General features: G+C 43.5%; 1 protein-coding gene across 1 annotated transcript; it reads left to right on the top strand.

The window, feature by feature from the left end:
* The first annotated feature begins 317 nt into the window (after positions 1-317).
* On the top strand, positions 318-16,634 carry EFCAB14 (EF-hand calcium binding domain 14). Its single transcript, XM_082286922.1, has 11 exons — positions 318-699; positions 1,642-1,790; positions 4,850-4,995; positions 6,576-6,674; positions 8,444-8,554; positions 9,374-9,454; positions 10,303-10,494; positions 11,153-11,233; positions 11,979-12,090; positions 12,905-13,036; positions 13,870-16,634. Exons 1-11 carry the CDS (start codon positions 524-526, stop codon positions 14,043-14,045), a joined length of 1,455 nt encoding a protein of 484 aa, XP_082143048.1. The 5' UTR covers positions 318-523; the 3' UTR covers positions 14,046-16,634.
* Positions 16,635-16,783: the final 149 nt, after the last annotated feature.

Genomic DNA, 16,783 nt, shown 5'->3' with positions numbered 1-16,783 from the left:
CGGCTTTGGCAGGTAGAGGGCAGGCAGCTGCCGGGCCACACCGCTTCCTTGTCACCGCTATGTCTGCCAGCAGCAGCCCCCTCCGAGCCTGGCGGGCGAGCGGACAGAGCGGGTCCGCGGCGGGCGGCACCAACCGGGCCATGCCCCGCCGCACCTCACCGCCCCTTTCCCCGCCCGTCCCACCCGCCGGGGGCGGGACTCGAACCCGCGGCCCTGCCCGCTCTCGGCGGCCCGCGCGGGGCGGTCCCGCGGCGGCCAGTGGGAGCGCGGCTTGCTGGCAGGCGGGCGCGGCGCGGCCGGAGCGGCCATGGCGCGGGCGGGGCGGGCGGCGGCCGTGGGGCCGGGCGAGCCGCCGCGGGGCCGGCGGGGGAGCAGCAGCCGCGGCCCCGCGGAGCGCCTGTAGCCGCCGCCGGGCCGCAGGCTGGCGAGCCGGGGCGCGCTGGCGGCGGCGGTGGCCGAGGAGAAGGAGGAGGAGGCAGGCGGGAGCCAGCCGTCGGCCGCGCCGCCGCCCCCCCACAAGAGGATGAAGAAGCGGAAGGAGCTGAACGCCCTCATCGGCCTGGCCGCCGACGGCCGCAGGAAGAAGCCCGCCAAGAAGGGCTCGGGCCACCGGCTGCTGCGCACCGAGCCGCCCGCCTCCGACTCCGAGTCCAGCTCCGACGAGGACGAGTTCGCAGGGGCGCGGGGCCGCTGCGGAAAGTGAGTCCCAGGCACTGCGCGGGGCCCCTGCTCGGACAGGTCCTGCCCCGGCTCCGCGGCGGGGCTGCGCTGCCTTCAGCGGGTCGGGTTCGCGGCTGGGGGGCTGAAGGGGGTGTGCGAGGCTGGGGACTGCCAGGGGACACTCGGAGCTGCACTGAGCGTGTCCGACCCCGTAGGTTGCCTGTCTGGGGATAGAAGTATCATCGAGTGACAGAATAGCTTGGGTTGGAAGGGACCGTAAAGATCATTAGTTCCAACCCCCAGCCATGGCCAGGGACGGCTCCTACTGGACCATCTCCTGGCTTTTGTCTTTTTCTCCTGTTCTGTGTTCACCGCAGCGCAAGTCCTTGTGGGCTAAACTCGGGGGCAAGCTCCTGGGGATGCTGGGCGCAATTACCAGTGTGTGTGCTCAGCGTGGCACAGTCCTGCGAGCTGGCGCAGTGCTGGCTTTCTCGGGGACGTGGTGTGCTTTTGCCAGTAAATAAGCTTTTCAGTTAAGTAACAGCATTAATAATGGGCCTCTCTGCATACCTGAAAGGAGGCATGTCTCAGGGAACCTTGGGCTTTCACAATTTAGAACGCTCTAGAAGTACTCGTTGTAACATTGTGGTAATACCTTGTCTTAAAGCGTGTTTTCCAAGCTATCAAGCGGATATGCCTGACATAAGTTTATGTCAGCAGAGCAGGATATTTTAGTAACAGAAACCTGACAGCTGCTTTTAAATATGCTAGCTGTGCCTCCTGAGGATAAACCGAATAGAGAGTAACAGCCCTGACCTGACTTCATAGCGTTATTTATTCCTGCAAACACTCTTTGTTAGTCCTTTCAGCCAAAATGTGTGCTGTTACAGCACTGTCCCATACTTTGCTAGAACAGCATTTAAAATAAAACTTTTCTAGGCACTGCTGTATATTCACAAGCTGTTATTTTGTTTTCTGCAGGGGAGACTACCTGCGATGCTGCAGGTTCTGTTACCCTTTATGTGCGTTTGTCATTCTTGCTGCTTGCGTGGTCGCGTGTGTTGGCTTAGTCTGGATGCAGGTGGCTCTCAAAGAGGATTTGGATGCAATAAAGGAGAAGTTTCGAACTAGTAAGTATGAATGTAGCTACTGTTTCACATTTTCTTTGGGCAGTATGAGGAGCTCTAGTTGCTTGCCTGCTCAGTCAAAGTCTGGAAGTACTGAGTAGACAAATCACTTCTGAATTGAGGAATGCTCTGAGCCAAGAACACTGAGAGTTGGTGAATCTAAGGTGAATGTTAGATATTCTTGCCTGCTCTCTAGCTTCTGAGGAGCAGGCACACTGGACTGGGTGGGCCTGTAGTTGCTTGCATATACATTTCTAAAATTCCTGACTTTGGTCTTTAAAGTGCTCTCTTCCAAGGAAAAACCCTCTTAAAAAAATTCTGATCAGCCCTGTCAAAGCAGTCTAGGGAATTCTGAAAAAAAAAAGAAAAAAAAAAAAAAGAAAAATTCTTGTCTTGAACTCTTTTAAAAACCTCTGATACTTGCTATGGAGTTACTGCAATTCGAATGTTGCTTCAGTACTATATTTTCTCTCTGTATCCTCTGAATGTTCATCTTGCTTGCATTGACCTGTTCTTGTTCAACTTTTACGTCAGGTTACGAATAGTGTAGAGTTAATATGTTTAATACTTCGAGGTGTGGAGTTAAGGTGAAGTGTTTTGCTTGTAGGGCTCATGTTTTCTCTCTCCATGTCAAGATTGCCATGCCAAGATTTCAATATAATAACTTCTGTAGAGCTGGGGTATCACAAATGCTGATGGAATGCATGTATGGTATGCTCTTGGTTCTCTGTACCTCACCTCTGGGCACAAGATGTGTTTTGGGGCCTTATGTTAGTAGTGTTTAAAATCCTATGTATATTGAAAAATGTCAGCAAAGGTGTTGTTTTGCTTGTGGTAAAAGAGGCATTGAGAAAGTGCATGTAGAAATTAATTGTTGTTGGTGTTTAGGTGTTCCTGTTCAGGCATGGGAGGTGGGGAGTTGTCTGCCAAGGTGGAACAGGCTGGCAGGGTGTGAGAGAATTGCTGATAGATGTGCTTTTGTATTAACTGATACTGGACTCTAAAAGTTGGCTGTAGTTGCTGTCCACCAGTCCTGGAGGATACCTTCAGTTCCAGGTGCTGCTTTGTGGCTGTGAGTGTTCCCAGCAGCTCTGCAGTGGCTGTTTCTGTGTTCTGGGTCAGCAACTGCTGCTCTTCGTGGACTGCTCCCCTTTAAGGGTGTGCTGGTGGTAAAAGTTTTGCACGAGGACGACATTTGTTGGCTTTGGTGTAGTTAAGTTTCATCATTCCTGTTCAACACAGACCTCTTTGTTAAAGCAGCTGTTCTCCCTGAGCGCGTTCTCCCTGTCTGGCAATTACAGATGGGCATGTTTTCTTCTTAATAGCTCTGACAGAAAAGCTGTGCATTTAATGCTTTGTCTGGTAATAAACGTGTCAGATTTCCTTGCCAACATAATAGCATGCTTAGGAGCTGGATGGCAGCCTCATAATGAGGCACAGCATTTAAATACTACAACAAAAAAAGCAGGCAGCAAGAACAACCTGGTTCCAAAAGGTAACATCTTGCCTTGGTGAAATGTGTGGGTGAACAGAGAAACAAAGGCAGGTGACCCATCTGTCATACAACAAGTTTGGAAAAGGAACCTTTCTCTGAATCTTCATCCAGACTTTTTTCCCCATAAGAACAGATGTTTGTGGCAGTATTTGTTATGTTCTGCCATCCTTTGCACGAAGTGAGTATGGTATGAGTGCTTTTGATAAACAAGACATCTTTGCATCAAGTGTGTTTGGAATAGGAGGAAGTCATGTCGTGTTTTCCCTTCAGCTGTCAGTAATGATGCTAAGAACACATGTGGCATTTAACCTTCCTTGTGCTGCAAAAAACTCTTCAAGCAGAGTCTCACTGTACACAGTGAGAGAGGCAAAACAGAAAATAATTTGTCTGTGAGAGCCTATGAAAATGAGATTTAGTGTGAACTGCTTGTGTGAAATGCACTATTAGCTCTCAGTCTGTTTTGGCTAAAACACACCTTTCAAGGTCTTACCCCAAAGTGTTGTTTGTACCTTGAGTGAAGCAATGCAGATTACTTTGCACCTAAAAAGTACTTTTAGCACTTGCTTCAAGAGAAGTGAGGTGGGTTTTTGAAAATGCACAGCTTTCCAGTTTTGTGTGTTTAGGTTATCCACTCCACAGGCTTCTCCTTTTGACTGGAGGGGTCACACATGGAAATTTGTTCTGCTAGCTACAATACACAGAGGTCCCACTGCTCTTGGCAGTCTTGTCTGAACGATGGCAGTTTGTTGTGGAGCTTTCCAGTGATGCCTTACAGGTTGGAGGTGCAGATTTTGGAGAACTCTGTCATCTCCGTCTCAAAACCTTTGCTTATTTGTTTCTCAGACCTAGGGATTTAGGATTGCCTCACAGCACAGCTAAACAGCTTAGTCACTGCAGATCTGGAAGAGCTGCATTTCTGAGGCTCACTGGAATTGCTTTGAGCTGCACGTTTCCCCCTTCTAGTATTAATGGTAGTAATAACTGACTTTATTTCCAAGGACCTTGTTTATTGATTTGTTTACCAACAGGCATTAATGTATAAGCTTATACATTATTTTTTCAGTTGTCTTTCTGTCACGCAGAGCAACTAATTACATTAATCTCCCTGGAATTGGCTTCATTGTCAGCAGCCCCTCTGCAGGCTTGAAAAGGGCACTGAGGTTCATTTCACCTGCCTCCTTTGCCCTGGGACTGTTGGCAATTCTTATTCACAGGCCCATTACTATTTCATGTTCCCCTGTGGAGGTAATGCAAAATAACTGCACTAAATAAAGACCTACTGAGGGTGCCAGAATGACAGGACTATGCAAAGTGTTAAATTTAGTACAGTCTCTCTGGGTTCTCTCTGCAGATATTGGTACTCTTAAAACAAAAAAGAGCTGTCATTCTGAGCAAACACTGAATCCAGAATTGGCAATAAACCTGTATGAAGAAACTGTTATTGCCTTCTTTCACTGCTGTAAATGTTGCTGTTTGTAATTTGTTTTCTGCCTTTCACTGTTGTTTACTTGAATTTTTGTTTTGGTTTGACTTTTAAACATACTTAATTATTTTTTCATTCTTTTAGTGGAATCTAATCAAAAAACATCATTCCAAGAAATTCCTAAACTGAATGAAGATTTGGTGCAGAACCAAAAGCAGCTAGAACAAATTGAGACTGGAGAACTGGGGCTGAGTAAAATTTGGATAAATATCACAGAGATCAATAAACAGGTGAGAGGGGATCAGTCCTTGGTTTTGAAAGGTAATAAAATATTCCATTCAATTTTTTTAATGGAAATTAATTTTATCTAAGGACTTCTGTGACCATATACGTAGCTCTTATTTTTAAAGTTAAAATAGAATATAAACCTCACTTTAAACGAGCAAAACCCAGCTTGAGCATCCAGCTGGGCTGGAGATTGATGACAAGATGAGAAATTGCATAACTGGTGGAAAGAGTTCAGGCAGAATTTAAAAGAACCCGAGGACTGTGCAGTTCTTAATTTTCCTGCCAAATAGTTGTGATGTTTATGATGAGAGATTTGACATTTCAAATTTCTGAGACTGTTTTGTAAGTGTGGAAAAAGAGTTACCTGACTCAGAGCAAGCTCCTGTTGCTGCAAACAAAGGCCGGATGTCCTGTGAATATAAAACCTGCTAACACATACTCGGCCTCTGAGCTGGTGTAAATCTTGGCACTGTTGATGGGGCCAGAACAAAACCACTTACCAGAGAGCTCTTTGCTCAGCTGCTCTATTAAAACACACTTCAAATGAAGCATCCAGCAAGGCTTTTACTGAAATTTCTGCCCTGGAGGGTAAAAGTTCAGAGCTACTCACAGTGAATGGTATTGAGAGGTGTGTGTGGGGAACTCTGCTTGACACAGGTGCTCTGGTTTAATTTGTTAGAGTACTGAGGTGCATGCTCAGATTGATTTTTCTTCAGTCCCATGTGGTGGTGAAGTGCTTACTGGGGCACATCTAAGAGTTTGATTTGCTTTCTTTAACATCTCACTGTTTTAGCCAGTTATTTAGGCTCTTCATGAGACTTTTAAAATGCTCTTATCTGCACCTGGGTGTTAAAGATACTTGCACGTGGTTCTTGCAGGCCCTCAAGTTACCTCAGGATCTGGTTACAGTCTGAGCCAGATCTTCTGGGGATCAGAATTTTCTCTGTTTTTTTATCCCTGAATTGTTGGGATGTGCTGCTGGGAATAATCTCAGCCAGTGTTCACAGCTGTGGAGCTAGGGAGTCTGCATGCCAGATGATCAGCATTGACCTGATGTAAAATGAGGATCTTTTCCTCAACTTGCGAAACAACTTTGTTTTTTAACCAGAAGAAAGTGAATTTTAGTCTCTGTTCCAGTTGTGTAGTAGAGAGTTGGGGTGGTAGGTGCAACTTCTTTTCCCATCACTCAGCTGGAGAGGTTGCATGGCTTTGCTGGGTTTTGCCAGGTGGGTTTCATTGCTAAATACAAAAGTGGGTGATGGTTTCCTCCATGTGAGGACTTCTTGCACAATTTTTTAAGTCTTTCTTGGGCAACAACCTCTCTCTGAGGATGAATGTCAAACTGGAAGAGGGTACCTTCTTGAAAAGAAGGCTCTCATTTAAAAAAATATAAATAAAAACCTGCTCTTTTGCAAGAGGCAGAATATTTTTAATGCAGCCTACACAGGACTTCTTACCTAGTGACAGGGGTGTGTACATCTAATTTTGTATTGCCTTATGTTTTAATATTACACATCAGTATTGGGGAAGGTCAGAATCAGGATTATGTCACCTAATTCTAAGTGTTCTTTTTTGGTTTTAGATATCACTATTGACCTCAACAGTAAATCATCTCAAAAACAATATAAAATCTGCTGCTGACCTGATTTCTCTTCCCCTCACAGTAGAGAAACTTCAGAAGGTGAGTACTGTAAATGTGGCTATCACTAAATGTGTTCTGTGTGTTAAGCTGCAGCTGGGCTCTTGCAGACAGCAGTGACAATGGGAGCTGCCTGAGTTGCAAGGAATATTTGCTTCTCTTGTCTTTAAAATTTGACTTTATTTATTGTATGGTGCTGTGATAATGTGTGGCAGGTAAAAAATTTAAAGGCCTTTGTTTATCCCTTTTGGAGATGTATTTGTTTGTATTATACTGTCCCATGTGTACCCTGGAGCTGATCTTTCTGGTTACTTTCCTTCAAATTGCTAATCTTAATATCATGTAAGACACTTGGAAAAAGTATGTCTGCAGTTTTATAACTGCATGCAAATAGGTGGTTTGTGTAGCTTTTTTAACTGGAAAAGGAAATGCATTGCTTTCTGTTAATACAGTATCTTACTGTGTGCCTTAGCTGAGCATCTTTTACCAAAGAACTGTCCCATTTATTTTGGTAAAAAGAGTGGCTTGTTGAGACTTGCAGAGCTCTTCCACGGCAGTTCTGTTTATTTAGCAATGAACATTTATATTGGGCTAACACCTAATGTTAGCAATAAACATTTATTGGGCTAACACCTAATGTTAGTCCAGTCTTTGTGGCATTATGGGTTTCCACATCTCATTTCCTATCCCTACAAAATTAATGTGTAATCAACAAGCTAGTGATATGCAAAGCAATGAGTGGTTTGGCTGATGGGGCTGCCAGGATTTATTTTTCTGGGAGGAGTACAAAGCTGTTTCCTAAGCTCCTTATTTGCTACTGCAAGCAGGCTGGATTTTCAGAGTGTCCTGTCAGAAGCTGTCTTAAGGCGTGTTGTTTATCAGGAGTAGTGGGGCAGCAGGACCAGGGCATTGATTGTCCCCCTGTACTGGACACTTGTGAGGCTACACCTCAAATCCTGTGTCCGGTTTTGGGCCCCTCAATTCAGGAAGGACACTGAGGTGCTGGAGCGTGTCCAGAGACAGGCAGTGGAGCTGGGGAAGGGTCTGGAGCACAAGTCTGATGAGGAGCAGCTGGGAGTGTTTAGATTGGAGAAAAGGAGGTTCAGGGGGGACCTTACCACTCTCTATAACTCCCTGAAAGGAGGTTGGATCCAGGTGGGGAGTCAGGCTGTTCTCTCAAGTGGCAAGTGGTAGGACAACAGGAAATGACCTAAAGCTGTGCCAGTGGAGGTTTAGATGGGATAATAGGAAAAATTTCTTCACTGAAGGGGTTTTCAGAGAGTGGAGCAAGCTGTACAGGGAGGTGCTGGAGTTGCTGTCACTGGAGGTATTGAAAGGATGTGGATAGGAGCTTGGGGACATGGATTAAGGGTGGACTTGGCAGTGCTGAGTTAACAGCTGGACTCAGTGTTAGAGGTCCTTGCCAACCTAAGTGATCCTATGACAAGGCTGTGTTTCTTATGTGGGATTTGGTTTTCTTGAGCCTTTTTCCTTGTAGGTACCATTCCTGAAAATACAGATGCCTGCTGGTGTTAAATCCTGAAGGATTACTGAGGGAGTTCCTCTCAGACTGGTTCATACTGGTGAAGGGTGCTGAAGGTGTCCTGAGGTCCTCCAGGGCAGAGGTTGCTTTGGGTATAATTTGCAGTTTAGAGTGCAAAGAAAGTTCCAAATTCTTCAAACTCCTGTGCATATTTTTGTGGCAGCCTGCATGCAGTTTCACTAACAAAACATTGTGTTCAGCTGATTGGTACTTTGAGACAGTGCAGTTGAAGGAAGGCTGAGATTTCTGTCATCTTTTTTTATTGCAGACTGTAGCCAACATAGGTAGCACCCTTACCAGTGTGGCTCATGATGTTGAAAATATACAGACTGCTATTGAGGAATACAAGAAATCCATAGAAATACTCCAGAATGATGTGGTAAGAAAAATGCTTTAACACTGCCTAATATGAAGCAAGTTAAAGAAATGCTTGGAGTTGTGCCTTTTGCCTTTGAAATACTTTTGAGGTTTCTGTAGGTTGATACATTAATTAGTTAATCTTCTAATCCCTGTGTGACATCTCCTATATGGTACCAAGTTTGTATTTCTCCGGAGCCAGAATTGTTCCTTTCTACTCTTCTTATCCTGCATATTTTTGCTTCCTACTCCACAGATACGGGGGCTTGAGAGATGCTTCTGTGTGATGCAGGGTACTGCTTATGGTAGCTGTCTGCACTGTTTTAGGTTTGGGGGTGTGAGGAAATTGAGATAGTTTGTTGGTTGAATTAAGAATCCATATCAGGATGAAATTAGTGACTCTCTTTACCAGACACTACTCACTGTATTTATCCTGACCGCTCACTTGGGGTTGACAAACTGAGCTGGTAATTACAGTTTTTCAGCTAAACTGCAATTCAAGAATTCGTGCAGATAAAATCTAAATTAGACACGTAATAAGGCTTGATTCAGTCAGTGGGTGCTCTGAAAACATTGCAGATATGGCAGTGTGTATGGTAGCAGTGAAATGTGTATCATAACACTTCATTAAATGGAGAATAGTTAATTAGGAGGGTTTAATGAAAATAAATTTGGACCTTATGTGTTTGAAAGAGAAAACTATTAGCCTAGTTAAAATACTGCATGCACAGCAGCCCTGAGTGACTGTAATTGTAGCAAAACATCCTTAGCTCCAGTCTGCCACTTATTAAGCACTTATTCACAGGGATTTTGTAACACAATTTTCTACTTCTTTCCTTAGAAGGAATTAAAACAGCTGCCTTCACTTCCCTCCACTGTTGTGCCAAGGACTGAGGGAAATGAGACAGAATACTGCAAAAAGGTATTTTTCTTCCTTGCATAAGGGATTTTGGTACAAGTGTCATGGATATGTAACTTAGCCATGTGTTTTGCAGTACTGTAGTGTGCAAAAAGTATGGTTTTTATCAATACAATGCAGATAGCATGCTTTAAAGCAAATCATAAGGGTATTTTGCTGTAGTTTGTTCCTGTGTATGTGCAAACAGGAGAATGCCCTGTTCTGAGAGTGGATTTCTTTTGTGTTCTGACGGGGTGAGGAGTAAAAAGAGTGAAACCAGTATCTGACAAATTATAGGTGTGCTTTACTAAAGTAAATGAAAATAAGTTAAAAGCTTTTAATAGAGTGGATTTTATAGCAGGTACGTGCTAATCTGAGCAAACTTGGGAGTGGCCTGTACTGAGTCACCCTCAATGTAATGAGGTGTGGAAAGCAGTAATTCAGCAACAACAAAAAAAAGGTTAATGTGTAGGTGTTTAGCTGAATGGGTTGGAACAGAATGACTGCACTTAACTTACATCTAATGCAGTCAATATCTTCCTCAAAAATGAATCCTGTATATAAATATGCCCAGTACATGCTTTCTTGGGGAGAATCGTTGTGCTTACAAAGCTTGACCTGGAAAATGAGATGAATAGGCTTTCTGTGTTCACTGGCACAGCTGAAGTGATTACATTAGCAACAAAGAGGTTAGCCCTGGGGAAGAATCTCAGTTTTCAAACGTTTAGAAACTTGGAATAACTTTCTGGAACCTTCCAGCTGGATGTTTTCAGTAGTGTCAGTGGAGAGTTAAACTGGGTCAGTTATGTTGTTAATAGCAGGAGTTGCTGCACAGGTTGGGTAAACTGACACCTGCTGTGTCCATATTTCAGGAAAGCCAGGCACTGCATGCAGCTTTGGAACAGCTAAATAATACTGTAGTGGTGTACCAAAAGTTGAATGACATCAAACTTCTAAATGTGGATTCAGCCCTTGGCAACCTCAGCCGGAAAGTGACGCTGTTGGAAAACTCCCCCCTTGTTATGAAAAATCTGGACAAAAGAGAGAACTTGTCTACCATCGTGGTAAGAGGTGGCTCAGGGTGTCTACTCAGGCTGCTACTTCCCTTGCACTGCAGATACAGCTTTTCAGACCTAACTAAAGAAAATATCAGAGTGAAACTTGAGATACTTAGGAGTTCATTATAAAAGGCTGGAATTTGTTTCTGAACAGATTAAGAGTGTCTCAGAAGCAGAATTGTATTTATTTTCTGCAGTATCTACAGGAAAATGTCCAAAACACTGTGACATTTAAGAGTTGGGTGGTTGCTTTATGAGGCAGGATCACAAACTGAGCTATGTTTTAGGAATCACTCTGGCATAGACCTGTTAAGCCACCCTGAGGAGCTAAGTGGGCCTCTGCATTTGTTCAACAGTGCTTAAATTCTAAAGGAAAAACAATAATAAAAAAACCTCCTAAATAAGTTGGTAAGTTCTTCCAGTGTTTTCTGTTTGCCACACTGGGGCCAGTCTGTGAGAACGTGTTCTGTACGTTTAGCAATAAAGGAACATGATGGCATTGCTGTGGTAAATTATATAACCCATTTTTATGACTTCATGTTTATTCTACAATGTATCTGCCCTGGTCTGTCTCTGCTTCATGTCTGCCAAATTTGAAGGAAATAAACTCTGTTGTAGAAAATAAAAAGCACATGAATAAACTCTGCTCTTTTTTTTTCTGAAGGGGAATGATGCAACTACCTCTCTAAAAGTGGAAAATGAAGATCAACTAGATAGTGAAACTGAGTCAAGTAAAGATCTGAAGGTAAAGTAAGGAAATACAAATAACACTGGATTAGTAGAGCATGTAATTGTCTTTCTAAAGGTGTTTTAAATGGACCTTAATTGAGCAAAGTTCTGCAAAAAGACACTGCAAAGAGTCAAGGATGTGCTGGAAGCCCCTCTCAGTGATGGTCTTTCACTGGCTGGGAGTGAGTTTAACTGAATGGCCAAATTGTGGGCTGGGGATAGCAGGGGATGCTGCTGAGTTTAGTTTCCACCTGCTGGAAAGAAGGTGGGTGAGTGAACAGGCTGCACTGTCAGTTCTGGGCTTGCATTGATGTGAACTCAACCTGTCATCTGGAATGTACCAATGAAAAGAGTAAGGGAGCTGCAGATTAAAAAATGTGGGCCTTTTACTTGAACAGGGATACAGTGGCTCCTACATGAGAGTTGCCACTACTTGCAGACAAACCTTTGGAACAGCTAAGCAGTTTAAGTAATGTATAAATGCTCACTCCAAGTGGGCTTAACTGTTTCATATTACAGTTTTTCAGTGTCTTGCTCTTTTCTGTAGGAAATACAGGACCATGTGAATTTATTCTTTACATCATCCCATAGATTCTTGTATTTGTTTGTTTTTAAATCTTGTTTATAATTTTAAACTTGATCAGCCTGGATACCTCTAAGTCAGTCAAAACTGCTTACACATTTTAAATTACTACTTTTGCTGATCTGCTACATTTACTGAAGGGGTGCATTTTAAGATATTTTTTTCTGTACATATGCAGGAAACAGAAACTAGAGATTCTCAGGTATCAAAACTAAAAGAGACTCTTCAACGGATGAGTGCTCTCACAGGCAAGCCAGAAAATGACAGACCCATTGAGGCATCAAAGAATGGTAAGAATGTCTTTTAACAGTAATCTGTAAACCTGGATGTTCCCTTTGTAATTCAAAGAATAACTAATTAAGGTGGATAATTCAGACTCTTCCTTAAGATTTTGATGAGGGCTTTTTAGTTAAAGCAGTAAGAAACAGGTGTTTCTAAAACAGAAAGCTGTATATGACTCCAAAAGTTGGAAGGTGACCTAAAATGTGTATGGCAGGATTCCTGTGGATCAATAGCTGGTGTTTGGCATGCAGTGATTAACTATAGAACTTTATACCCAGGAACATCTGGCTTTGCTTTTTCAAAATGTAAATGTATCATAGAGGAAAGGTCTCTGCCTCTGTGCTGACTTCGATTCTGCACTTCTGCTGAGCATCAGATTTTTAAATATTTCATTACAATAGAACTGTGCTGCTTGTTCATTCCAAGCAGGAGTTTGGAAGTTTAGATCTTGCTGTTAGGGAATGTTGATATTGATGAGGTGAAAGCAACCCAGGTGGGCAGATGTAATTTGCTCAATGAAGCTTCTTCAGCACCCTCAGAAGGGGGAAGCAGAAGACACTGTCAAGTCATTCTTTGTATGGGAGTTTACAAATACACACCTCCTAGTCCAGAATGGAAGATGAAAGCTGTGTGACTGTCCTTTCAATTATTGATAAAAGGGGACAACACCACTCCCTTCTGAAATACTGCAGCATTCTTATCCCATACAGCTACTGTGATAAAAAAAATTAAAAATTAATCAGTTTTATTGGATTTTTGTTTGGTTTTGCTAGCTGTAATTCTGTGGAATTAGTAAGACTAAGAGAATTTGTTCTGTAACAGTTGAAAGTAGTCAGAGTACTACAGCAAAGCCCACAGAGCTATCAAGGGTGGCTTCAAGGTCAGCTGGTGACAACACAGAGAGGAACGGGCATCTGAGCCATCTGTCCTTACCAGGAATTTCCAGCATTGAAGGTATGTCCTTTTCAGGCTGACCTTTTCTTCTGAGTATTTCATGTAAATGTTTAGGAGAGGATAAGTATAAACATTCTGGGAGATACGAGGTCAATTTTAACAGCTTGAGGACTATGGGCTTTAAAAAAATCCCAGCAATTAAGAAAAAAACTGAAAAGAAAAAATAGCATGTAAAAGAAAAGAAAGTGAGATTTAAGCAGGAGTGTGCATTGTTAGTGAATTATAATTGTTTTGAGTACCCAAAGTATTACGTCGAGTGCCCCAGAGAGTGGGAGAGAAGTCAAGGGCAGAATTAACATGCTGAAGGAAAAAGAAGTAGCTATGAATGTGTATGTTCTGGGGCATTTTCTTTTCTGTATTTTTTTTTTTTTTGCAAGAGAACTCTGCCTGGTCAGATGAATGGTTTCTGGATCTTGCTGTTCAGTCTCTTCAGTTCCTGAAAGGGCAGCTCTTTGCATCAGGAAGTGAATAGACACTTTTCCCTTTATATCATCTGTCCTGTTGGTATAGCAACTGTCATTCAGAGCTTGCTTTTGTGGGGGACAACTGCATCTGCATGCAGTTAGTGGCTGTAAAATGGGCTGTTAGCTGTGGCCAGAAATAGGGATTACTTTCTTCAGATTTAGTGTAATTTAATCCAGAAATGTTCATGCTTTTTTCTCCTAAACTGTTATCAGCAGCTTATGACAACATAGGAGGCAAACTCCTCACTCAGGAATGCCATATGTAGTTACTGGGTAGTAAGAGACAGGGCTGTAAAACTGGGAAAGCAGCTTATAGGATATTCCTGTGTACTTAAAGGAGCTGTTTCTCAATCCTTGTTCTCTTTGCAGATCTTCAGAAGCTGTTTAAAAAAGCACCTGCCGATGCTGATGGAAAACTCTCATACCAAGATCTTCAAAAGCTGCTTGGCTCCACAGCCCAAGAATCCCAGAGCTTTAAGGAGTTTGACACAGATGGAGATGAGAAATACACGCTAACAGAACTGAGATTAGCATTAGGTGTATAGGGTGTATGTTTAGAAAAGTGATATTGGTGGATGTTACTGTAGCTAAAGGAAGCTACAGGACATGAAAAGCTATGGCTGCACTTTCCCAGTGTTTTACTGATCTTTGGAGCTAAATTACTGTACACATAGTCACCTCTTTTTTTCAGTTGCATTTATTGAAAAGAAATTTACAAACTTCTATGTCGATAGGACATAATATTGGGACTTTGTTAAAATCCAGGAAATTCCCAAACTTGGAAACATTTTCCTCTCATTATTTCCTTTTCAAGGGAGTTATTGGTTATAACTTAAAATGTGTACATACTAAAATAAAACTATGGTTTTATATTTCACTGAAATTTGCCTTAAATTAGAGAGCTGCACTTTATGTAGAGCAGAAGGAAAATCTGTCTTGTGAAGATGGGCTGCTTCTGCTTGTAAATATTTGAGATAGAGTAAATTATGCATATTTAAGAAGAAGTTGTGTCAGGGGCTGTGTTGGTAGTAAGCTGTTTATAATGAGAGACTGAGCCTGGAATGCAGGGTTAAGAGCTTCAGCTAAATTTCTGATTTTGACTAAGTATATCCATGAATAAATTGGGCCTCAGTCAGAGGAAAGCTGGAGGGGTAAGTCATGCCCATCTACAGCAGGATGTATTTTTAAAGGGAAGGGTTGAAAATGTTTTTATATCGTGAGCCTACAGGAGCAATTAACTTGCCAAGTGCTTGGGTTTTCACTTCAGCGTTCTTTAGGCTTCGCTGTGTTGCATTCAGATTATATTTTGTGAGATGAGCCTGTCTATTTATTTTTTTTAAACGAACATATTGAATAGCTTTAATAGATGCTTAAGAGGTAAAAGGCTACAGTGCAGCCTGCTGAGCAGCACCTGAGCAGTTCATGCCTCAGCAGTGCTCTGATACACTCCGGGAGTGTGAGTGGGTGGGAAGCCCCAGAGGAGACTTGTGAGCTCTTTCCTGACTCTTGTGACCGTGATCCCTTCTTGGTACCTTTATTTTTTGTCTTCTTTCCAACAGAAGGATGTGAAAAGCTGTGTAGGCATGTGCAACAGCATCATCATTCTGTACTGCCACGTGGTTTGTAGGTGAGGTTTCCTTACTACAGAGGAACTTAAAGATCTGTTTATAGTAGTGGATCTAAACACAGTGTATTTATTATGTTCTGGAACATAGAAAAATGACTTTTGCAGAGGGGATTCTCTCTTGCATGCTAGATCAGGGCCAAGTTGGGTGATTTTGCTCACAAATATCACTGATCTTGTTAAGAGTTTTTTGCATGATTAGTGAGTTGCCCAGCTCGCTGAAACATCAGTTTATGAGGAAGTCAGTTCATAATTGTTGACTTTTATGTAACTTTAGACTGGATGTTTTATCATTAATTGTATTTTGGAAGTATGAATCAGCAAAGGAATGTACAAAATGGAGCCCTGTTACCCATTTCCTAGGCTTCTTCCACTGTTGCTCTTCTATCCTGTTTGGGTAATGCAGATGCCACCCAGTACCAAAATGCTTTTAATGTGACGTTTGAAAATGCCGTATTTCAAAACAAAACAAAACAAAACCAACCAGCCTGGGCTTTAGAGAGGACAAGAAGCCCACACGTGCTTCTTGCCACTTCCCATACCCTTTTATACACTACTGTATGATTCCTTAACCAAATAAAGAAAAAAAGCAATAAAATGTAACCATTCTGATATTTTATTTGTACATACTGTATCATAGCCATATGCCAGAGTTTGCAAAATATTTTTGGAAGTTTATTTGTATGAAATTTAACTTTACCTTAGAATTTAAAAGATTATGGTACTGCCTTGTGAATCTTTCAGTGTTTTGTTTTGTTGCAGTCTGCTTTACTTTTAGAAGGCTCTTCAGCAGCAGTAGTGAAAATGCCAGCTAGACCTGATGTGTGGTGTTCCACTGCCCGTGTCCTCTGCCTGTGCCCAGGGAGCTCAGCCCATGGCTGCTTCTTCACTTGCATGTCGAGGGCACAGTCGATGGCTAATTGCTGTGGACACTGGTAGGATGGGCTTGTGCTGCTGTCAATTAGACAAAATCCAAGTGATACAGTGGTCTCTTCTGTGCTGCAGGCTGGGAGCACCGGTCCCATCCCTGCGAGGTTTCTGCTACGCCACCGCTCTCCACCCCGCATGCTTCCCGAAGCCCTGACGCCAGGTGTGGGCAGGGTTACTCTCCGGTGTTTGATGAAAAGCCGTGAGTGTAATAAATCATCCAAATCAGTTCCCTCCCCTAACTCGTGCAGCTGCTGGTGGGGTACGAGAGGGGCGGCTGGATGCTCTGGGCAGCGAGTCCTTCAGAAAAAAGCTATGTTTGTGTGAAATCAAAAGCAATGAAGCGCTGAGAGCGAGCTGTAGCAGGAACAGAGCTATGACCCGCCGAGCCTTGCTGTTGTGCCGTGATTCCTCGTACAGCTTTCGGGCTGTACCTGTGGGTTTGGGTGACCACTGTGTACCTCCCCCTGCGGTTACCGACCTGCGCGGGGAGCGGGGCCGTGCCCACCGCGCTTGTTCGCTCCGCGGCGCTCTATCATGTAATGCGACTTTTACGTGTCTCAATAAAAGCTCCTTTCCAGCCTGCGGCTCCGGCTGGTGCCTGGCAAGGAAACGGGGCGGGCTCCGGCTGGTGCCTGGCAGGGAAACGAGGGGAGCGGGCGGAGCGCGGGGCGGGCTGAGGGGAGCAGGAGCCATGGCGGGGCGGGCTGAGGGGAGCGGGCGGAGCGCGGG

The sequence above is a fragment of the Coloeus monedula genome, assembly GCF_965178545.1.
Source record: "Coloeus monedula genome assembly, chromosome: 9".
NCBI classification, from domain to species: domain Eukaryota; kingdom Metazoa; phylum Chordata; class Aves; order Passeriformes; family Corvidae; genus Coloeus; species Coloeus monedula.
The sequence above is the reverse complement of the archived record's forward strand: the minus strand, read 5'-3'. Positions and strand labels throughout refer to the sequence as shown.